Source organism: Scyliorhinus canicula, chromosome 18, assembly GCF_902713615.1.
Source record: "Scyliorhinus canicula chromosome 18, sScyCan1.1, whole genome shotgun sequence".
NCBI classification, from domain to species: Eukaryota; Metazoa; Chordata; class Chondrichthyes; order Carcharhiniformes; family Scyliorhinidae; genus Scyliorhinus; species Scyliorhinus canicula.
Window position 1 is genome coordinate 11,941,269 of NC_052163.1, and position 20,775 is coordinate 11,962,043.

The 20,775-nt window shown below is 48.8% G+C and overlaps 1 protein-coding gene across 1 annotated transcript; it reads left to right on the forward strand.

Moving 5' to 3' along the window:
- Positions 1-13,514: 13,514 nt before the first annotated feature.
- npb (neuropeptide B) lies at positions 13,515-18,867 on the forward strand. The gene is made up of 2 exons (XM_038778218.1): positions 13,515-13,806; positions 18,416-18,867. The coding sequence occupies exons 1-2, from the start codon at positions 13,552-13,554 to the stop codon at positions 18,542-18,544; spliced, it is 384 nt and encodes a 127-aa protein (XP_038634146.1). The 5' UTR covers positions 13,515-13,551; the 3' UTR covers positions 18,545-18,867.
- The last annotated feature ends 1,908 nt before the right edge of the window (positions 18,868-20,775 follow it).

Consider the following 20,775-nt stretch of genomic DNA (forward strand, 5'->3'; position numbering starts at 1 on the left):
CCTCAGCGACACAGAGCAGGAAAGGGCAATCTCCATCAATGGGGCCGGTGTCAAAGGTCACAGACCCCTGACCCCACTTGACCTCCGACATCCTTCACCATCCCTTTTTTGTCAAACATTTATCCTTTAGGCTTCAACTTACACCTTTCTTCACTTTGAGACTGTTGGATTCAACAATTATGGAGGGAGGTCCTTTAAAATGTTAACTAAAATGATTCTTGAAAATTACTGTAGAAATATGAGTAAGTTATAATCATTTGAATCCTGTCCATGACTGTCTCAAATGTAGTAGATTATTCTTAACAAGTTCTGATGTGATATGAAAGGTACATTTGACAAGCCTGAAACAATATCGTAACTGAGACCAAACGTGAAGTAGGGAGTTTGAACGTGGGCCAAAAGTCATGGGACAGTTAATTAATTTGGAGTAATTGATTAATATCTAATTAACCAATCACCTGTTAAGTGACTGACACCTTCCTGAACGAATCAAGGGGGGTCTCAGCTGAGAATTAGAAACAATGAAACTAAGTAAGGGGCTAAATCCAGATAAGGATTCCCTTAAGAATGTGATCCGTCTAACTGATCAGCAGAGAAATTATAGCCGTCGGAGAACAAACATTACTTTTAAAGGCCTTTGTTGAAACGACTTTTAATTCTTTAAATCTGAAGTCAGTTTTTTATCCTGAAGTTTTTGTTTTCACTCGTTGGTGTCTCGACATTTCGAGAGACACGGGAGAAAGTATTTTCCAGTTAGTTTTGTGTGAATGTACCAAAATGTGTTCTTAAGAAATAAACTTTGCTTTCCATTCATTCAACCGGACTGACTTATCAATGAGCGAGAGATAAGACGAATCTTAGACGAATAGTAAAGACCCCCCACCTCCCCCCCCCCCCCCCCCCCCCCCCCCCCCGGCCCTCGTTCACCCACCCCAGCACGTCATTGCCAAGTAGAGAAGGTGAGATCAGTTACCAGGCTTTGAAGCTATGAAGCCAAAGTTTGGCTTTTCAAAACCAACAAGTATTAGGAGGAGCTGACGTGAGTGAGCTCTCTGAGTGAGACAGGGAGGAGTGGCGTGGGGAAAGGGGCAAAGTTCAGTATCGCCGACTGACCCACCCCACCGAGGCTCTTTCTGGCCTGCCCGTTAGGGAGCAGCTCTCTGGATTTTATTTGTCCTTTCCGCAGCTGCGGGACAGCTTTCTGTGTCTCAATATTTAACTAAAAAGCTTAAGGAATAAATAAGCTCAGGAATGACCTCCTTCTCCGCGTCCAAGACACTTCTGAAAACTGACCTCTTTGGCCAAGACTCTGGTCACCTATCCCAATATCTCCTTGTCCGACTTTACCTTTTGTCCGCCTCCTCTCCTGTGAAGCATTTCTGGGACATTTAATTATGTTAAAGTCGTTTGATAATTTGCAAGTTGTTGAGCATTTGGAGCTGAGTGTGTACCAAGGCTAGGTATATACTCTCCCTCCACTCTCCCTACCTATCCCTGTAACCCCATCTTTTTTTTAATGAAAACATTTTTTTTTGAGTATCCAATTCATTTTTTCCAAATAAGGGGCAATTTAGCGTGGCCAATCCACCTACCCTGCACATCTTTGGGTTGTGGGGGTGAGACCCACGCAAACACGGGGAGAATGTGCAAACTCCACACAGACAGTGACTCAGAGCCAGGATCGAACCTGGGACCTCAGCGCTGTGAGGCAGCAATGCTAACTACTGCACCACTGTGCTGCCCTTCCTGTAACCCCACCTAACCTGTGGACTGTGGGAGGAAACCGGAGCATCCGGAGGAAACCCACGCAGACACGGGGAGAAAGTGAAAACTCCACCCTGGCGCTGTGAGGGAGTAGTGCTAACCACTTTGCCACCATGCCGCCCCCTGATGAGGACCAGCTTCTGACTGCTCCTTCATTCACTCCAGCTCCCAGAGATGAATGGTCAGTCTATTAAACCACTGCCACACGTTTCCCCCGGGACCAACAACACTGGGGAGGGGGGATCAGGAATCAGCACAGAGTCCCAGTACAGCAGCAGATGCTGCAGGCATTACAGGGCATCACCAGCAGAGGGTGCAACTGCACCATGTTTCAGGAGGACGACAGTATTGACAGCTGCCGTGGACATGAATCTGCCCAGAAATAATTGATCAAAGAAAGTATTGAAGGTGTTTGTAAAAGACATTACAGCTCTGGGACAAATGGTGACAGCCGCTGAGTGCACACATGTTTTATATATACATTAATCAGATGTTTTACAGAAACAGCAAACTGCCATTTGAACAAAAACTATGAACATTCATTGAGAGAGTAAATAAATACAGGAATGTTTCAACACTGGCAAATGAGAAAGCTAATTAGTACAGAGCAGCTTCCAGCAAATAGCAGCTTCCAGCAAATAGCAGCTTCGGCAAATAGCAGCTTCCAGCAAATTACATTCATAGTTTGATGTTTGGAGATTTTTGTGTGTTTTGTACACATTGGTAAATATGTGTATGTTCCATATGCATATCTTTAAGTCTTTGTATGTACATGTTCTCAACATATATCTGTGTGCTGTATGTGCTTGAGAATGGATATCTGCACACATTCCAAGTGTGTATGTATATACATTGTGTATGTTTATCGGTGTGCTATAGGTTCATGTATATGTTCAGTATACATATGTATGTATATGTTCTGTATACATATTTGTGTGTATGTTCTGTATGCATATGTGTGTGTATATGTTCTGTATGCGTGTGTGTTCTGTATTCATATCTGTATATATGTGCTCTGTATATATGTTCTGTATGTACGCATGTGTGAATGTGTGTGTCTATATGTTCTGTATGGATATGTGTGTGTATATATATATGTTCTGTATGGAGTTGTGTGTATATATATATGTTCTGTATGGAGTTGTGTGTGTATATATATATGTTCTGTATGGAGTTGTGTGTATATATATATGTTCTGTATGGAGTTGTGTGTGTATATATATATGTTCTGTATGGAGTTGTGTGTGTATATATATATGTTCTGTATGGAGTTGTGTGTATATATATATGTTCTGTATGGAGTTGTGTGTATATATATATGTTCTGTATGGAGTTGTGTGTGTATATATATATGTTCTGTATGGAGTTGTGTGTATATATATATGTTCTGTATGGAGTTGTGTGTATATATATATGTTCTGTATGGAGTTGTGTGTGTATATATATATATGTTCTGTATGGAGTTGTGTGTGTATATATATATATGTTCTGTATGGAGTTGTGTGTGTATATATATATATGTTCTGTATGGAGTTGTGTGTGTGTGTATATATATATTCTGTATGGAGTTGTGTGTGTGTGTATATATATGTTCTGTATGGAGTTGTGTGTATATATATATGTGTTCTGTATGGAGTTGTGTGTGTGTGTATATATATGTTCTGTATGGAGTTGTGTGTGTATATATATATGTTCTGTATGGAGTTGTGTGTGTGTGTGTATATATATGTTCTGTATGGAGTTGTGTGTGTATATATATATGTTCTGTATGGAGTTGTGTGTGTGTGTATATGTATGTTCTGTATGGAGTTGTGTGTGTGTATATATATGTTCTGTATGGAGTTGTGTGTATATATATATGTTCTGTATGGAGTTGTGTGTGAGTATATATATATGTTCTGTATGGAGTTGTGTGTGTATATATATATGTTCTGTATGGAGTTGTGTGTGTGTGTATATATATATGTTCTGTATGGAGTTGTGTGTGTGTATATATATATGTTCTGTATGGAGTTGTGTGTATATATATATGTTCTGTATGGAGTTGTGTGTGTGTGTGTGTATATATATGTTCTGTATGGAGTTGTGTGTATATATATGTTCTGTATGGAGTTGTGTGTGTGTGTGTATATATATGTTCTGTATGGAGTTGTGTGTGTGTGTATATATATGTTCTGTATGGAGTTGTGTGTGTATATATATGTTCTGTATGGAGTTGTGTGTGTGTGTATATATATGTTCTGTATGGAGTTGTGTGTATATATATATGTTCTGTATGGAGTTGTGTGTGTGTGTGTATATATATGTTCTGTATGGAGTTGTGTGTGTGTATATATATATGTTCTGTATGGAGTTGTGTGTGTGTGTATATATATGTTCTGTATGGAGTTGTGTGTATATATATATATATGTTCTGTATGGAGTTGTGTGTGTGTGTATATATATGTTCTGTATGGAGTTGTGTGTGTATATATATATGTTCTGTATGGAGTTGTGTGTGTGTGTGTATATATATGTTCTGTATGGAGTTGTGTGTGTGTGTATATATATATGTTCTGTATGGAGTTGTGTGTGTGTGTATATGTATGTTCTGTATGGAGTTGTGTGTGTGTGTATATATATATGTTCTGTATGGAGTTGTGTGTATATATATATGTTCTGTATGGAGTTGTGTGTGTGTGTATATATATATGTTCTGTATGGAGTTGTGTGTGTGTATATATATATGTTCTGTATGGAGTTGTGTGTATATATATATGTTCTGTATGGAGTTGTGTGTGTGTGTGTATATATATGTTCTGTATGGAGTTGTGTGTGTGTATATATATGTTCTGTATGGAGTTGTGTGTGTGTGTATATATATGTTCTGTATGGAGTTGTGTGTGTGTATATATATATGTTCTGTATGGAGTTGTGTGTGTGTATATATATATGTTCTGTATGGAGTTGTGTGTATATATATATATGTTCTGTATGGAGTTGTGTGTATATATATATATGCTCTGTATGGAGTTGTGTGTGTGTGTGTATATATATGTTCTGTATGGAGTTGTGTGTGTGTGTATATATATGTTCTGTATGGAGTTGTGTGTGTGTGTATATATGTTCTGTATGGAGTTGTGTGTGTGTGTGTATATATATGTTCTGTATGGAGTTGTGTGTGTGTATATATATGTTCTGTATGGAGTTGTGTGTATATATATATATGTTCTGTATGGAGTTGTGTGTGTGTGTGTATATATATGTTCTGTATGGAGTTGTGTGTGTATATATATATGTTCTGTATGGAGTTGTGTGTGTGTGTGTGTATATATATGTTCTGTATGGAGTTGTGTGTGTATATATATATGTTCTGTATGGAGTTGTGTGTGTATATATATGTTCTGTATGGAGTTGTGTGTATATATATATATGTTCTGTATGGAGTTGTGTGTGTATATATATGTTCTGTATGGAGTTGTGTGTGTATATATATATATATGTTCTGTATGGAGTTGTGTGTGTATATATATATGTTCTGTATGGAGTTGTGTGTGTGTGTATATATATGTTCTGTATGGAGTTGTGTGTGTGTGTGTATATATATGTTCTGTATGGAGTTGTGTGTGTGTGTATATATATGTTCTGTATGGAGTTGTGTGTATATATATATATGTTCTGTATGGAGTTGTGTGTGTGTGTGTATATATATGTTCTGTATGGAGTTGTGTGTGTATATATATATGTTCTGTATGGAGTTGTGTGTGTGTGTGTATATATATGTTCTGTATGGAGTTGTGTGTGTATATATATATGTTCTGTATGGAGTTGTGTGTGTATATATATGTTCTGTATGGAGTTGTGTGTATATATATATATGTTCTGTATGGAGTTGTGTGTGTATATATATGTTCTGTATGGAGTTGTGTGTATATATATATATGTTCTGTATGGAGTTGTGTGTGTATATATATATGTTCTGTATGGAGTTGTGTGTGTATATATATATGTTCTGTATGGAGTTGTGTGTGTGTGTGTATATATATGTTCTGTATGGAGTTGTGTGTGTATATATATGTTCTGTATGGAGTTGTGTGTATATATATATATGTTCTGTATGGAGTTGTGTGTGTATATATATATGTTCTGTATGGAGTTGTGTGTGTATATATATATGTTCTGTATGGAGTTGTGTGTGTGTATATATATATGTTCTGTATGGAGTTGTGTGTGTGTATATATATGTTCTGTATGGAGTTGTGTGTGTGTATATATATGTTCTGTATGGAGTTGTGTGTGTGTGTATATATATGTTCTGTATGGAGTTGTGTGTGTGTGTGTATATATATATATGTTCTGTATGGAGTTGTGTGTGTGTATATATATGTTCTGTATGGAGTTGTGTGTGTATATATATATGTTCTGTATGGAGTTGTGTGTGTGTATATATATATATGTTCTGTATGGAGTTGTGTGTGTATATATATATGTTCTGTATGGAGTTGTGTGTGTGTATATATATGTTCTGTATGGAGTTGTGTGTGTGTGTATATATATATGTTCTGTATGGAGTTGTGTGTGTATATATATATATATGTTCTGTATGGAGTTGTGTGTGTATATATATATGTTCTGTATGCATATCTGAATATGCATACCCTGTGTGGGTGTTGGAGAGAGCGCGGTGCCTCGGTGTTTGGGGGGGGGGGGGGGATTTGTGTTGAAGGCTCAATCAGGCCCCGCCCCCAAACAACATTCCCAGATTTTCTGTGCACCGAGAGCCAGAGGATCTGGAGAGAAACCTCAATGATGCAGCTGGAGAGCTTTCTCACCCCAGCAGCGCTCTCTACACATATCTGTGGGCTGTATATGTTCTGCATGGGTATCTGTGCATGCAGTCTGTGCGTGTGTGTGTGTGTATCCCACTCATCCCCAAAGGACCCGACCGAGTGGGGGTCATACAGACCCATCTCACTCCTCAACACGGACGCTGACGCTCTGGTGAGCCGCTTGGCCGCCATGATGACGGAAGATCAGACCGGGTTTGTCAAGGGCAGGCAGCTAACGGCGAACATCAGGCGACCGTTGAACGTGATTATGTTCTGTGTGTATATCTGTGTGTATTCTCCTCCACCCCGGGAGGGGACACCAGACCTGATCACCTCCCCAGATGCTGAGAAATCCTTCGATCGAGTAGAATGGACGCCCCCTCATGGAGGTGCTGGAACGGTTTGGGTCAGGGTTCACCTCGTCGGTGAAACGTTTGTCCAGCGTTCCCAGGGCAGGTGTGCGGACGGACGCCACCAACCCCGAGTATTTCTGGCTGCACAGAAGCAGGAGTCAGGGGTGCCCGTTGTCCCCCCCCCCCACCTTGCTGTGCGTACCAGCCATTGAGCCATCGCTCTTCGATCAGCAAAGGGGTGGACAGGCAGTTGGAAAGGAGGCAGGGGGCGTAGAAACTCACTCTATGTGACTGAGCTGCTGCACAATGTCTCAAAGCCCCTGTCCAGCATGGGCAAGGTAACAGACCTCCCGAGAGAGTTCGGAGCCCCCTCCGGTTACAAACTCAAGCTGAAGAAGAGTGGAACCCCGGGCGGGCGGAACAGAGCTGACGGCTCTGTTACTCCCTCACCATGGTTTCTGTTACTCCCTCACCGTGGTTTCTGTTACTCCCTCACCGTGGTTTCTGTTACTCCCTCACCGTGGTTTCTGTTACTCCCTCACCGTGGTTTCTGTTACTCTCTCACCGTGGTTTCTGTTACTCCCTCACCGTGGTTTCTGTTACTCCCTCACCGTGGTTTCTGTTACTCCCTCACCGTGGTTTCTGTTACTCCCTCACCGTGGTTTCTGTTACTCCCTCACCGTGGTTTCTGTTACTCCCTCACCGTGGTTTCTGTTACTCCCTCACCGTGGTTTCTGTTACTCCCTCACCGTGGTTTCTGTTACTCCCTCACCGTGGTTTCTGTTACTCCCTCACCGTGGTTTCTGTTACTCTCTCACCGTGGTTTCAGTTACTCCCTCACCGTGGTTTCTGTTACTCTCTCACCGTGGTTTCTGTTACTCTCTCACCGTGGTTTCAGTTACTCCCTCACCGTGGTTTCTGTTACTCTCTCACCGTGGTTTCTGTTACTCTCTCACCGTGGTTTCTGTTACTCTCCTCACCGTGGTTTCTGTTACTCCCTCACCGTGGGTTTCTGTTACTCCCTCACCGTGGTTTCTGTTACTCCCTCACCGTGGTTTCTGTTACTCCCTCACCGTGGTTTCTGTTACTCCCTCACCGTGGTTTCTGTTACTCCCTCACCGTGGTTTCTGTTACTCTCTCACCATGTCTTTCTCATTATTTTCCGTTTACACTAATGTAAATAATGAAACGCCACTAAAATCACTTTTTTGAAAAGTGTGTGTATATGCTCTGCTTGGCTATCTATGTGCTGCGAGTGCGAGTATTTTGTACGCATATTTCTGTGCCATGTGCATGCATGTGGGTATATGTTAGGTACAGGTCTGTGCATATGTTCTGTATGCATATTTGCATGTACTGTGTGTGAGTATATGTTCTGTACAGCTATCTGTGTAATGTAAATGTGTATGTATCTGTATATGTTCTGTACTCGTGTGTGTTTGTGTATTTTCTGTATGTATACGTGTGTATGTTGCATTTGTCTTATGTTCTCTGTATATGTGTGTTGTATGTTATACACGCACATGTTCTGCACACATCTGTGTGCGCTGTGTATGTTCTGAAAGCATATCTGTATGTACTGTGAGTATATTTTCTGTATGTATGTATCCTCGCCAAGATCACCTACTTCCATTTCCATAACATCGGTGGGGAGGCTGGTACGGGAATTGAGACTGGTTCCAGGACACGGACAGTGACGGGAAAGGAGATGCAGAGAAAATGTGGATGGACAAACAGCGGAGAGAACAAAGAAAATGCTGGAAAGAGCTGGAGATAGACAGAGGAATGAAAAGCAACACTGACCAGCACATTATCCTGGAGCAAGTGTGTTAACACGAGGAGTGTGACAAATGAGGTGGTCGAGCTCCAGGCACAAATTGCCACGCGGACTGTAACTTAAACATAGGCCGGAACAGAAACAACATATTTCTGGCCACGATGGATTCAGGAGGGACAGGGAAAAGTGAAAAAGGTATTTGGGTATCAGGGGTATGAAGTAGGGGAAGGCCCCTGGGCCAGATGGGTACCCGGCAGAATTTTATAAGGAATTTGCGGTGGACCTGGCACCACATCTGTTGGGGGCGTTTAATGAAGCACTGGAGAAGGGGGAGTTGCCGGAGACGATGAAGCAGGCAGTATTCACACTAATCCCATAAAAAGGGAAAGATCTGGTGGAATGTGGGTCGTATAGACCCATATCACTATTGACCACGGGTCTGAAAGTATTGGCTAAGTTGTTGGCGGGGAGGATGGAGGATGAGAACAGGGGCTGGTTTAGCTCACTGAGCTAAATCGCTGGCTTTTAAAGCAGGCCAGCAGCACGGTTCGATTCCCGTACCAGCCTCCCCGGACAGGCACCGGAACGTGGCGACTAGGGGCTTTTCACAGTAACTTCATTGAAGCCTACTCGTGACAATAAGCGATTTTCATTTTCATTTCATTGTGTCCCGGGGGTGGTTGCAGATCGAACAGGCTTCGTGAAGGGCAGACAGCTCGCGAGTGATATAAGACGGCTGTTGAATGTGGTGATGAATCCGTCGGGGGCTCTGGTACCGGAGGTGGTGGTGTCCATGGACGCGGAGAAAGCATCTGATCGGGTGGAGTGGAGGTACTTGTTCGAAGTTTTGGGCAGATTTGGGTTTGGGTTTGGGTGAGATTTGTGGCACGGGTGCGGTTGCTGTATGTGGCGCCAAGAGCGAGGGTGAGGACGAATGATATGAGCTCAAGAAGCTTTGACTTACACAGGGGTACGAGGCAGGGGTGCCCGCTGTCGCTGCTGCCATAGAGCCATTGGCGAGGGCTCTCAGGGAGTCGGCAGAGTGGCAGGGGATAATGAGGGGACCGAGGGAACTTCGGGTGTCGCTGAATGCCGATGACCCCTTGCTGTATGTTTCGGATCCGTTGGAGAGTATGGGAAGGATTATGGGCCTGCTGGGGAGGTTTGAAGGGTTCTCGGGATACAAGCTGAATGTAGGGAAAAGCGAGGTATTCCCGGTGAATGAGCTGGCACAGTGGGCTAATTTAGGGGGGATGCCATTTACGGTAGCGAGGGACAGGTTTAGGTACTTGGGGATTCAGGTAGTGAGGGAATGGACGGGGTTCCATAAGTGGAACTTAACGAAGCTGGTGGAGGAAGCCAGGGAGGATCTTAAGAGGTTGGATACACGGCACCTAACGTTGGTGGGGAGGGTCCAAGTGGTGAAAATGAATATTCTGCCGAGGTTCTTGTTTATCTTTCAGGCTCTCCCGATCTTTATACCAAAGGCCTTTTTTCGGAAAGTGAACAGAATCATCTCTGACTTTGTGTGGGCGAGGAGGGTGCCGAGGGTGGGGAGGACCCTGCTACAGAGGCAGAGGCCAAACTTGCTTCATTATTATTGGGCGGTGAATGTGGACAAGGTGCAGCAGTGGTGGGAAGGAGAAGGGGTAGAGTGGGTTAGGATGGAGGAGGAATCATGTAAGGGGTCTAGTTTGAGGGCTATGGCGATGGCAGCGTTGCCAATGGCTCCGAGTAGGTATTCAGGGAGCCCAGTGGTGCAGTCCACGGTGAAGATATGGAATCAGCTGAGGAGGCATTTTAGGGTGGAAGGGATGTCGGTGCTAACGCCGCTGTGCGAGAATCGTGGGTTTGAGCCTGGGGGGGGGGGGGGGGGGATTGATAGTGTATACGGGAGGTGGAGGGAAGTGGGGTTGGTCAAGCTGAGGGATTTGTATTTGGAGAAAGGGTTCGCCAGTCTGGAGGAGCTAAGGGAGAGGGCAGAGCTGCCAAAGGGGGAGTGAGTTCAGGTATCTAGGTTAGGAACTTTGCACGAAAGGTCTGGAAGGGGTTCCCTAGATTGCCGGGATACACCCTGCTGGATCGACTGCTGCTTCCGGATGTGGAAGGGGAGGGAAGAATTATATAAGTGGCTGGGGGAGCAGGGAGGCGAGCGGGTGGTGAAGATCAAGGAGAAATGGGAAGCAGATTTGGCAATGGAGATCAATTGGGGAGTATGGAGTGAGGCACTGTGAAGGGTAAACAGGACCTCCTCTTGTGCAAGGATGAGGCTGATACAGTTTAAGGTGGTGTACAGGGTGCATATGACTCGGGCGAGAATGGGTGGGTTCTTTCAGGGGGTAGCAGATGAGTGTGCGAGGTGTGGGTGGGGGCCAGCGAATCATGCGCACAAGTTTTGGGGTTGTGAAAAATTGGGAAGATTCTGGGCGGGAGTGTTCGCGGTCTTAGCCAGGATAGTGGAGGAGGGAGTGGACCCGGACCCTTTGGTGGCGATATTTGGGGTTTCAGAGAAGCCGGAGCTCATGGAGAGGAGGAAGGCCGATGTCTTGGCCTTCGCCTCTCTGATTGCACGGCGATGGATTTTGCTGGAGTGGCGGTCGGCATCGCCACCGGGGGTAGCAGCATGGTTGGGTGACATGTATGACTTCCTGCGGTTAGAGAAGATAACGTATGAGTTAAGGGGCTCAGTAGATAACCTACTTTGATACTAAAAAAGATGTTCAGGGGAGAGGGGCAGATGGCAGCGAAGATGATGTTCAAGATCTGCTGACCGCATTGCGCCAGAATAGGCGCAAGATCCTCTTCCGGGATCTACTCGGCTCAGGAGATCTAATACGATCTCGCAAAATGGCGTGATGTGAATCACACCCATTGTGGGGTCACTTTATGGCAAATCTGTATTTTAGACTGAGACAGCTATATGGACATTACCGAGATCCTACCCAGGACATTGGGATCTAACCCCTTTGCCTCGGACATCTCGGGCGAGTGCTGATCAGTGCTGGGCTCCACAAATGGGGACCAGATAGAATGGCACGTGGGGGTCTCCCAGGGAATCGGAGGCTCCCAGGTGCTTGTCCTGCGGGCAAGGTGGCACCCTGGCACTGTTGGTGCCCCCTGTGTACCCTGGCATGGCCTGGGTGCCAGGCTGGCATTGTCAAGGTGCCGAACTTGCATTTTTCACACGAGGGGGATCATGCCCAAGGGTGCCATGCTGGGGGGGGGGGGGGGGGGGGGGGTTGCAGACAGGGACGAGGACCCACTTATAGGTGAATTGGGGCTTGTGGTGGTGGGGGGGGGGGGGGGGGGGGGGTTGATATATTTTAAAAAAAAACAAATTTAGAGTGCCCAATTCATTTTTTACAATTAAGGGGCAATTTAGTGTGGCCAATCCAGCTTTGGGTTGTGGGGGCGAAACCCACGCAAACACGGGGAGAATGTGCAAACTCCACACGGACAGTGACCCAGAGCTGGGATCGAACCTGGGACCTCGGCGCCGTGAGGCAGCCGTGCTAACCACTGCACCACCGTGCTGCCCCGGGGTTAATATTTCTAATTAAGAATGTAGTGGGTTCCCCAGGGGTTGCAGGTTCGAATCCCGGCTCTGGGTCACTGTCCGTGTGGAGTTTGCACATTCTCCCCGTGTCTGTGTGGGTTTCGCCCCCACACCCAAAGATGTGCAGGTTAGGTGGATTGGCCACGCTAAATTGCCCCTTAATTGGAAAAAATGAATTGGGTAGTCTAAATTTTAAAAAAGATAACTGCAGGCTGGCGAAATGGACAGACAGGCCAAATGGGCAGCGGCACTTGGAAACAGCACGCTACCTAGGCCCAAGCCCCAACGTTATTCCCGCAACCCCACCTAACTGTTGGACACCAAGGGTAATTTATCATGGCCAATCCACCTAACCTGCACATCTTTGGACTGTGGGAGGAAACCCACGCAGACACCCAAGGTCGGAATTGAACCCGGGTCCCTGGCACTGTGAGGCGGTGATGCTAACCACTGTGCCACCACGCCACCCCACTTGCTCCTATGTTATGGTGTTCGGTGCTCATCCAAATGCTTCTTCAATCCTGTGTAACCAACTCTTCCAGAACTCGACACTTCCTACTGTCCATCGCCTTCTGCATTCCCACTGGCCTCACCTGGCCAGTCAGTCCCCAGAGCTCCCCCCCCCCCCCTCTCCTTTAAAGGTAAATGTTTCTGGAAATACCCCGGCTGTTCCCGCAGCAACAGCCATCAACTCTAATTGGACATTCTGAATCCTCCCTCCGTGTACCCGAACAGGCGCCGGAATGTAGCGACTAGGGGATTTTCACAGTAACTTCACTGCAATGTAAGCCGACTTGTGACAATAATAAAGATGATTAGATTAGTTCCCCTCCAAAGCCACCGGCCATCCCGACTTGGAAATACATTTGGAACTACGCGGGCCGTTCCTTCACCGTCGTCGCTGGGTCCTCCCTCCCTAACAGCGCAGGGGGTGTGCCTACACCACGCGGACTGCAGCGGTTTGAGACGCGCGTCCCACCCCCGCCTTCTCAAGGGGCAGTTAGGGATGGGCAGCGAATGTTGGCTTTGCCAGTGATGCCCACATGGCCCAGGTTGGCTAATTTCTCAGGGAGGAAACAGAGGGTGAGTTTGTTAGCCAGAGATTGAGGATTGTTCCTGGCTGATTCCAGGGGAGGTTCCAATGTTTTGGAGCTGGAGGGGCTGTGATTTACTCCCATTGTGGAGAGGATTAGCTGCGTGTGTGTGACGGAGAGAGTTTGGAGAAGGGGGGAGGGCACCAGGGGGTATTTAAGGGACTGGGCAGACTGGCAGTGTGCATTAAGCAGCCACAAGATGCCAGCACTGGGAGGCTGTCTCCGGCTGGTCCTGCTCTGTGTGCTGCTGTCTGCCCTGCTGCCCAGCCCTGCCACCGCCTGGTACAAGCAGGCAGCCGGCCCCAGCTACTACTCTGTGGGCAGAGCCTCCGGGCTCCTGTCCGGCATCCGCCGCTCGCCCTACACCCGCCGCTCAGAGCCCGGGCTGGGGGCAGACAACAGCGTGGACCCGGAGCCCGCAGCACAGCCCAGAGCCACTCTCATCAAAAACATGGTGAGTACAGAGAGGGGAAGAGGGAGTGGGAGAGGGGGAGTGGGACAGTGAGGGAGAGAGGGAGAGGGACAGGGAGAGGGGGAGTGGGACAGGGAGGGAGAGAGGGACAGGGATAGGGGGAGCGGGACAGGGAGGGAAAGAGAGAGGGAGTGGGACAGGGAGGGAGAGAGAGAGGGAGAGAGGGAGTGGGGCAGGGAGGGAGAGAGAGAGGGAGAGAGGGAGTGGGGCAGGGAGAGGGAGAGAGAGAGGGAGAGAGGGGAAGGGACAGGGAGAGAGAGAGAGGGAGTGGGACAGGGAGAGGGAGAGAGAGAGGGAGAGGGGGACAGGGAGAGGGAGTGGGGGAGAGGGGGACAGGGACAGGGAGTGGGACAGGGAGAGAGGGGGAGAGAGAGAGAGAGAGGGAGTGGGGCAGGGAGAGGGGGAGACAGAGAGGGAGTGGGACAGGGAGAGGGGGAGAGAGAGAGAAAGAGGGAGTGGGACAGGGAGAGGGAGAGGGGAGGGAGAGAGGGAGAGGGAGAGGGGAGGGAGAGAGGGAGAGGGAGAGGGAGAGGGAGAGAGGGTGTGGGACAGGGAGAGGGGGAGAGAGGGAGAGGGGGGGGGAGAGAGAGGGAGGGACAGGGAGGGAGAGGGGGAGAGAGAGGGAGTGGGACAGGAAGAGGGAGAGAGGGTGTGGGACAGGGAGAGGGGGAGAGAGAGAGAAAGAGGGAGTGGGAGAGGGAGAGGGGAGGGGAGGGGAACAGGGAGAGGGAGAGGGGGAGAGAGAGAGGGACAGGGAGAGGGAGAGAGGGAGAGGGAGAGAGGGTGTGGGACAGGGAGAGGGGGAGAGAGGGAGAGGGGGGAGAGAGAGAGGGAGCGGGACAGGGAGGGTGAGAGGGGGAGAGAGAGGGAGTGGGACAGGAAGAGGGAGAGAGGGTGTGGGACAGGGAGAGGGGGAGAGAGGGAGGGGGGAGAGAGAGAGGAAGAGGGATAGGGAGGGGGGAGAGAGAGGGAGTGGGACAGGGAGAGGAGAGAGAGGGAGTGGGACAGGGACAGAGAGAGAGGGAGTGGGACAGGGAGAGGGAGAGAGGGGGAGAGAGGGAGAGGGGGGAGAGAGAGAGGGAGAGGGACAGGGAGGGAGAGAGGGGGGAGATAGAGGGAGTGGGACAGGGAGAGGGAGTGGGACAGGGAGAGAGAGAGAGAGAGGGAGTGGGACAGGGAGAGGGAGAGAGGGAGTGGGGCAGGGAGAGGGGGGAGAGGGAGGGAGTGGGGCAGGGTTGGAGGGAGAGGGGGAGAGTGGGACGGGAGAGAGAGTGGGGCAGGGAGGGAGAGAGAGTGGGGGAGGGAGAGAGAGAGGGACAGGGAGGGAGGGAGAGAGAGAGGGAGATAGTGGGACAAGGAGGCACAGAGAGAGTGGGACAGGGAGGGCGGGAGAGGGAGAGAGTGGGACAGGGAGGCAGGGAGAGGGAGAGAGTGGGACAGGGAGGGAGGGGGAGAGAGGGAGGGAGAGAGAGGGAGGGAGAAAGAGAGTGGGACAGGGTTGGAGGGAGAGGGGGAGAGTGGGACAGGGAGGGAGGGAGAGGGAGTGGGACAGGGAGGGAGGGAGAGGGAGTGGGACAGGGAGGGAGGGAGAGGGAGTGGGACAGGGAGGGAGGGAGAGGGAGTGCGACAGGGAGGGAGGGAGAAAGAGAGTGGGACAGGGTTGGAGGGAGAGGGGGAGAGTGGGACAGGGAGGGAGGGAGAGGGAGTGGGACAGGGAGGGAGGGAGAGGGAGTGGGACAGGGAGGGAGGGAGAGGGAGTGGGACAGGGAGGGAGGGAGAGGGAGTGCGACAGGGAGGGAGGGAGAAAGAGAGTGGGACAGGGAGGGAGAGAGAGGGGGGGGGGGACAGGGAGAGAGAGGGCGGGGGACAGGGAGAGAGAGGGCGTGGGACAGGGAGGGAGGGAGAGAGAGTGGGACAGGGAGGGAGGGAGAAAGAGAGTGGGACAGGGAGGGAGGGAGAAAGAGAGTGGGACAGGGAGGGAGGGAGAAAGAGAGTGGGACAGGGAGGGAGAGAGGGAGAGAGAGAGAAGGGGACAGGGAGAGAGAGGGAGTGGGACAGGGAGGGAGGGGAGAGAGAGTGGGACAGGGAGGGAGGGAGAAAGAGAGTGGGACAGGGAGGGAGAAAGAGAGTGGGACAGGGAGGGAGAGAGACAGAGGGGGACAGGGAGAGAGAGGGAGTGGGACAGGGAGGGAGGGAGAGAGAGTGGAACTGAGAGAGGGACGGAGAGTGGGGCAGGGAGGGAGGGAGGGAGTGTGACAGGGAGGGAGGGAGAGAGTGAGCGGGACAGAGAGAGGGAGTGGGACAGGGAGGGAGGGAGAGGATGTGTGAGAGAGAGGCAGGGAGAGAGAGAGAGTGGGACAGGGAGGGAGAGAGAGAGTGGGACAGGGATGGGGGGAAAGAGAGAGTGGGGCAGAGAGAGAGAGGGCGTGGAATTGAGGGAAGGAGTGGGGCAGAGAAAGAGGGGGAGAGGGTGTGGAACTGAGGGAGAGAGTGGGTCAGAGAGAGAGAGAGAGGGGGAGAGAGGGCGTGGAATTGAGGGAAGGAGTGGGTCAGAGAGAGAGAGAGGGGGAGAGAGGGCATGGAACTGAGGGAGGGAGTGGGTCAGAGAGAGAGAGAGGGAGAGGGCGTGGAACTGAGGGAGGGAGTGTGTCAGAGAGAGAGAGGGGGGAGAGGGCGTGGAATTGAGGGAAGGAGTGGGGCAGAGAGAGAGAGTGGGGCAGAGATAGAGAGAGAGAGGGGGAGAGGGCGTGGAATTGAGGGAAGGAGTGGGGCAGAGAGAGAGAGAGGGGGAGAGGGCGTGGAATTGAGGGAAGGAGTGGGGCAGAGAGAGAGAGGGGGGGGAGAGGGCGTGGAATTGAGGGAAGGAGTGGGGCAGAGAGAGAGAGGGGGAGAGGGCGTGGAATTGAGGGAAGGAGTGGGGCAGAGAGAGAGGGGGAGAGGGCGTGGAATTGAGAGAAGGAGTGAGGCAGAGAGAGAGAGGGGGAGAGGGCGTGGAACTGAGGGAGGGAGTGGGTCAGAGAGAGAGAGAGGGCGTGGAATTGAGGGAAGGAGTGGGGCAGAGAGAGAAAGTGGGGCAGTGTTGGGCGTAGTGGAAGTTACGGAGGAACTCAATGTGAAGGCAGGTTATTGAAAATAGTGTCTTAGAGAATTCAGCTCAAAACCTGTTCAAAGTGCTCATATAAAACATCTTTAAAGATATCAGCACTGAACGGGAGGGGTTAAATAAAATGGTTTATATTTCATCACAGGATAGAGCTACCCATGTGTTTATTGCTTTCTGAGTTTGATTTCTGTTTTAAAAGAGTTTGTTAGTGATAATTGCTGATCACGTTAAAAATATATCCATTCTTTTATAGACAGCAAAAATACTCAAGGAAGTGCAGGAGAAGGGGTGAGGGAGGGAGAGAGAGGGAGTGAGAGGGTGAGGGAGGGAGAGAGAGGGTGAGGGAGGGAGAGAGAGGGTGAGGGAGGGAGAGAGAGGGTGAGGGAGGGAGAGAGGAGGGTGAGGGAGGGAGAGAGAGGGTGAGGGAGGGAGAGAGAGGGTGAGGGAGGGAGAGAGGAGGGTGAGGGAGGGAGAGAGGGATGGCGAGGGAAGGGGAGATGGCAAGGGAGGGAGAGAGAGTGAGGGAGGGGGTGAGAGAGGATGAGGGGGAGAGGATGATGGGGAGAGGGTGAAAAGGCGAGGGTTAGGGGAAAGAGCGGGGAGAGGGAGAGAGTGGGTGAGGGAGGGAGAGAAAGAGAGTGGGGAGAGAGAGGGTTAAAGGGAGTGATAGGGTGAGGGACAGTGAGAGGGGGTTTGGGGAGAGTGAGAACGAGTGGGTGGGGAGAAAGAGGGTGGGGGGAGTGAGGGAGGGTGAGTTGGAGAGAGGGCGAGGAGGAAGAGGGTGAGGGGGAGACAGAGAGAGGGTGTGGGGAGGGTTGGGGAGAGAGGGGAGGGGGAGAGGGAGAGAGAGGTGGGGGAGAGAAAGAGTGGGGGAGAGAAAGAGTTGGGGAGAGAAAGAGAGGGCGAGGTGGGAGAGAGAGAGGGGGAGGGGGAGAGAGGGGAGGGGGGAGAGAGAGAGGGTGGGGGGCAGGGGGAGGAATAGGGCCATGCTGGGTTGAAAGGCTGTGGGTCTATTGCAGCAAGACAGAGTGTGGAGTATGAATACTTGGCAATGAGCAGGTTTGTGGGCAGACGTGGTACAGATAGAGACTGCAATGATCGTAGACTGAACTATAAACGTTACAAATACTTAAAAGCTGAAAATACACAATGATTAGTCTCTTAGCTTTTGTATGATGACCAGATTGTAAAGCAAGACCCCGGGTCACTGTGTGGAGTTTGCACATTCTCCCAGTGTCTGCGTGGGTCTCACCCCCACAACCCAAAGATGTGCAGGCTAGATGGATTGGCCACCCTAAATTGCCCATTAGTTGGAAAAAAAAATAATTGGGTACTCTAAATTTATTTTTAAAAAATAAAGCAAAACCATTCACAATTTCTCAATGTTAACAAAATTATTTTCGGTTCACACAGAGCACCTGAATTGTCTTGTTTTATTCTAGTGACTGTGAAGGTTAACAAATGGTGTGTACGGTGCTCTTTTCACAGGCTGTCTGTGTGAAGGACATCTCTCCCAATCTGCAAAGCTGTGAACTGCTCCAAGACGGACTAAACACCTTCCAATGCAAGGCTGATGTATTCCTGTCGCTGGATTCACAGGACTGTGTAAACACCTGATCTCCCCCTGTCCAGCCCTCAACAGAAATACCACCAAACGCCACAAACTGCTCCTGACGCTGAATGTTTCTCATTTCGACCCATTTTCAACAGTTTAGAATTGACCCTGAACTCGCTGTAACTCCTAGCTCACCGATATGTGTTAAAATATGTTAAACTTAACTAATTCATTTGCTGCGGGGGCAGTTCCACGGACTGTGATTTTTGTTAATGATCAATTGTCTGTATATAAATATATAAATGCATCTCAATATGTGTGCATTGGTAAGATTCTGATGTGTCTTTGACAAAATGAATTCATTATAGTTCAGTCTTGAAACGTGTCGCGACTCCTGTTTGAGCATCAAATTCCTCCTTCACCTGCCCTCAAATCCTCTTGCAATGTATCAATAACTCCCAGAAAAATAGTTCAGAGACAATTAAACTCCAGGAAAAAGAAAAAAATGCTTCCCAAGAATCAGTTACATCAAATCGCACAGTAACGGTTGATATTCAGATAATGTAGGCGTTCAGCAAACCTTTTAGATAGGATGTGAATATTTATACAGAAAATATTGTTGCTTTCTTCCTGTGCGAGTATGTGCATTATAGTGCGAGTGCGTGTGTACCTGTTAGTGAGTGTGTCTGGATGTGTGTACGTATATCAGCATTAAAGTCACCATAGTCCCAGATAATTGTCGGCTGCTTTCCCCTTTTGATCGGGAGAGCTGACTAGGGCTGATTTAACTTGAGGGTCACAGCACCTCAGGTTGAAAAATGAAAAAAAAAAGAAAAATGAAAATCGCTTATTGTCACAAGTAGGCTTCAAATGAAGTCCCTGTGAAACGCCCCTAGTCGCCACATTCCGGCGCCTGTTTGGGGAGGCTGGTACAGGAACTGAACCGTGCTGCTGGCCTGCCTTGGTCTGCTTTAAAAGCCAACTCTTTAGCCCTGTGCTAAACCAGCCCCAATAATAATCACTTATTGTCACAATGAAGTTTACTGTGAAAAACCTCTAGTTGCCACATTCCGCCGCCTGTTCGGGGAGGCCGGTATGAGAATTGAACCCGCGCTGCTGGCCTTGTTCTGCATTACAAGCCAGCTGTTTAGCCCACTGTGCTAAACTGGCCCCATGAATAACTTCAGCCAGTGCGGGTATTGATCCCACTCTCCTGGCCTCGCTCTGCATCGCGAATCAGCTGTTCCAGCCAACTCGGCTACATTTCCTAGGTTATAAGTGTCTGAGTGCATGTGTGTATAAATTAATTGGGTACTCTAAATTTATATTTAAAAAAAATTTTCTAAATTGCCATGGAGATGGGAGGAGCTTAATAAGTATCTGAGAGAGTGGACGTTCAGAGACTATTTCCTCGAGTGGATGTAGCTGTTACAAGGGGGGCATAACTATAAGATTCAGGGTGGGAGATATAGGAGGGATGTCCGAGGTAGGTTCTTTACTCCAAGGGTTAGGGTGTGGAATGGACTGCCTGCTGTGATAGTGCAGTCGGACACTTTAGGAACTTTCAAGCAGTTATTGGATAGGCACATGGAGCACATCAGAATGACAGGGAGTGGGATAGCTTGATCTTGTTTTCGCACAATGCTCGGCACAACATTGAGGGCCGAAGGGCCTGTACTGTTCTATATGTGTGTGTGCGTGCTTCTTTAAGTTAACCAAAACAAATCAACAAACTGTGGGATAAATTAAAAATGCAGCTCCTTCAAAGAATGCTGCATCAAAGTAAACAGAACCTCGAAGGAAGCTGAAAACATCAAAACAAAATGTGATTGAATGGGTTGATAACTCACCTCAGTCCCCGGGGTGCCCACTGGGCATGGAAAGGGCACGATGGTTGCGGGCAGGCACTGCATGCTCCCTTTCGAGCGACACCCAGCAATGAACATAGCCACGGTAGAAGGCAAGTTGGGACCAATGAACCCCCAACCACCTGCTGTCCGGATTAATGCCCAGCGTGGCTATTGCCCAGGAGCAAGCCCCCCACCCCCTCCCCCACACCCCCCTCCCCCACACCGGGGTGTTCTGTGTATGTGTGTCGGCACGCATTTGTCAAGCTCAGGGTGTGAAAAATTAAAAAACACCAAACATTGTTTAGAATGAGTCACATCCACTCCCAAGCTGTCTCCCACTGTCACTCCAACCCAGGCAATCGCAAAAAAAATAGATGCATTGAATTTTGGGTGTCACGATCAAACAATAGAGGCAAACCCACTTAATTGCAGCTGTTTGGCTT